This window comes from Oratosquilla oratoria, chromosome 1 (assembly GCF_046742065.1).
Source record: "Oratosquilla oratoria isolate Oo_2021 chromosome 1, ASM4674206v1, whole genome shotgun sequence".
NCBI classification, from domain to species: Eukaryota; Metazoa; Arthropoda; class Malacostraca; order Stomatopoda; family Squillidae; genus Oratosquilla; species Oratosquilla oratoria.
In genome coordinates, this window is record NC_134777.1 from 52,824,781 (window position 1) to 52,827,236 (window position 2,456).

General features: G+C 37.8%; 1 protein-coding gene across 1 annotated transcript in view; it reads right to left on the minus strand.

The window, feature by feature from the left end:
• Positions 1–1,819: 1,819 nt before the first annotated feature.
• LOC143028182 (uncharacterized) overlaps positions 1,820–2,456 on the minus strand; it is a 70,626-nt gene continuing 69,989 nt past the window's right edge. Inside the window, exon 8 of the mRNA XM_076189945.1 lies at positions 1,820–2,209. Within this exon, the coding sequence (XP_076046060.1) occupies positions 2,018–2,209 (192 nt within the window). The 3' untranslated portion in view covers positions 1,820–2,017. The remainder of the gene's footprint in view (positions 2,210–2,456) is intronic.

Here is a 2,456-nt window from a genome sequence, read left to right on the forward strand (position 1 = left end):
GTGGATAGGTTTATGGGATGTGTATTAGGTCATAGCCATATTCATAGAATTGTCAGTATGAGGGCCGCGTGGTGCAATGCTGTAATGATTTTACTTCATAAAAAGGAGACCTGAAAACTCTTAGTAATTACCGACCGATTAGCTTGTTACCAAATGTATAAAGTACTCTCCAAGATCCGTACAGATAGACTGCCTAGAAATTTAAATGGAAACCAATCAAGAGAACAGGCTGGCTTTAAAAGCGGATATTCGATTCTAGACTATTTATAGACGATGAATCAACTAATCGAGAAAGCGACAGAAAAAGATATCTCTTTATCTAGCTCTTGTAGATTACGAGAAGGCCTCTGACTCGGTAGAACAAATTGCAATACTTAATTCGCTACACAAACAGGGTGCAAACGAATACATTGTAATGGTTCTAGAAAATATTTTTGGGAAATGTACCTCTGTAATTCAACTACATAATGATACAGAAAAAACAAAGATTAAGAAAGGAGCACGCATAGTGATACAATTTCATCCAAACTATTTACAGCTTTCCTGGAAGACATTTTCAGATGGGTGGGGATGCAGGAAGATATATATATATATATATATATATATATATGCTTAAAAGTGGCAGTTTGCCGACAAGATTGACGAGATAAACACCATATGAGGACGGAGCCTTTATTTGTACGTTTCGCTTATTACAGCTTTTTCAAGTACAAGTTGAGATACAAATGCTTGAGATTAAATAAGGGGAAAGGAGGGAACGGGGAGAGAAAAGGGGGGGGGAGGAAGAGGAGGAGGAGGAGGAGGAGGAGGAGAAGGGGGGGGGATTGGACACTGGGAAAGGATGAGAATGCTGGCCCAAACGTCCGTGGGCGAAATGTCCACAAAGGGGGTTTAGATATGTAATATTTTGCTGGCCATGGGTATTAGGGGAATAATGTGAGGCGAGATGTTAAACATGCCCCTGTTTTGTTCAATAGTGTTCGTTCCTTGAATGATTGCTGCTTCTAAACACTTCCTGCGGATTTTGTCTGGTTCCCGTATTAGCATCTCTGCATTCTTCCAGTCCATAAGATGGTTTTCCTTGTTTCTATGTTTGGAATTCAGCCCACATGGGATTCAGCCCAAAGGGATTTAGCCTAACCTGAATCCTGTGTGGGCTGAATTCCAAGCCCACCTATTTCATATCCTGTTAACTATTTCCAAATAATTTAGTGGCTTGTGTGAATATGATCATTATCTAAAAAAATAACTACTGTACTCAAAAGTAGCCTAAATCACACTGTATTCATTCATTTATCTATTCATTTATAAATCATGCAATATGCTAAAATTTTCTGTTTCCATTTCAGGATCTGTATCACCAGCTTCAATCCCTTCATCATCGGCTCCACTTGAATTATCTGCAAACCTGACTCCACCATTAAAAAGGTCACTATCAGACTCCTCCACAGGCGCCACTTCTGCTAAATCATTTACATCTAAAAGAAAGTTATCAACATCTCTGGACAGATTTATCATAAAAACTTCAGCCTCTCAAAAGGAAAATCTCGACAAAGAAGTTGCAAGAATGATATTTGCTACAAATTCACCATTTCGTCTTGTTCAGCATCCTCAGTTTCTCAAGATGGTTCAAAACCTAAGGCCAGGTTATATTCCTCCATCCAGAAAATATATTGCTGATAAGTACTTGGATCTTGTGTATGAAAAGGAATATAAAAAGTGTGCAGATAGATATTCAAATCTTGTATCATGTCATTTCTTCGCAAGCCATACTACCTTCATTAAGACTGAAAGAGAGAAATAGAGAGTCAGAGAAAGGGTATGTATGAATGAGTAGCTGAAAAGTAAAACAGAATAAAAAGAGAACAATGAATAAATAGAAAGATAGGTAAAGATACATTGATAAACATATAGGCAAAGAATAAACACACAGACAAATAGATAGATAAATAAATAAACAAATATATAAATAAACATGTACATAAATAAATCTGTTATTGTACGAATGGATGCCAATTCAGCAATACAGCCAGTCTCTATGCTCCTTGGGACGACAAGGCACAGGGCAGGGCTTCACATTCTTGAGGGGGCCCTCCTTGGTCCTGCCGTAGCCAGTGTACTTGAGGCCGTCTCGCTGGACGGGGAACGGGAGGGTCGCACCCTTCACCTGGATGGAAACATTGCAGCAGGAATAACTGTCATGTCCGAGCTGAAATAAACACACAACTTGGTGCTAATTAGACGGAACTTGTGATGAAATTTTTTTCTTATAAAAAAACTTGTTTTTTATGATTTTTTTTTATTCTCGTCCAAATTTGTTAAGATATTAAATACTTAGTATATAAAAACAGGTGCAAGTATGTTATTCATCCCTCCACATATGTGCATCTATCTTATTCAAAGAGGCATTAGACAGAGTATAAAAATAAACAAGTAATTGACCATTTTAGTCGCTG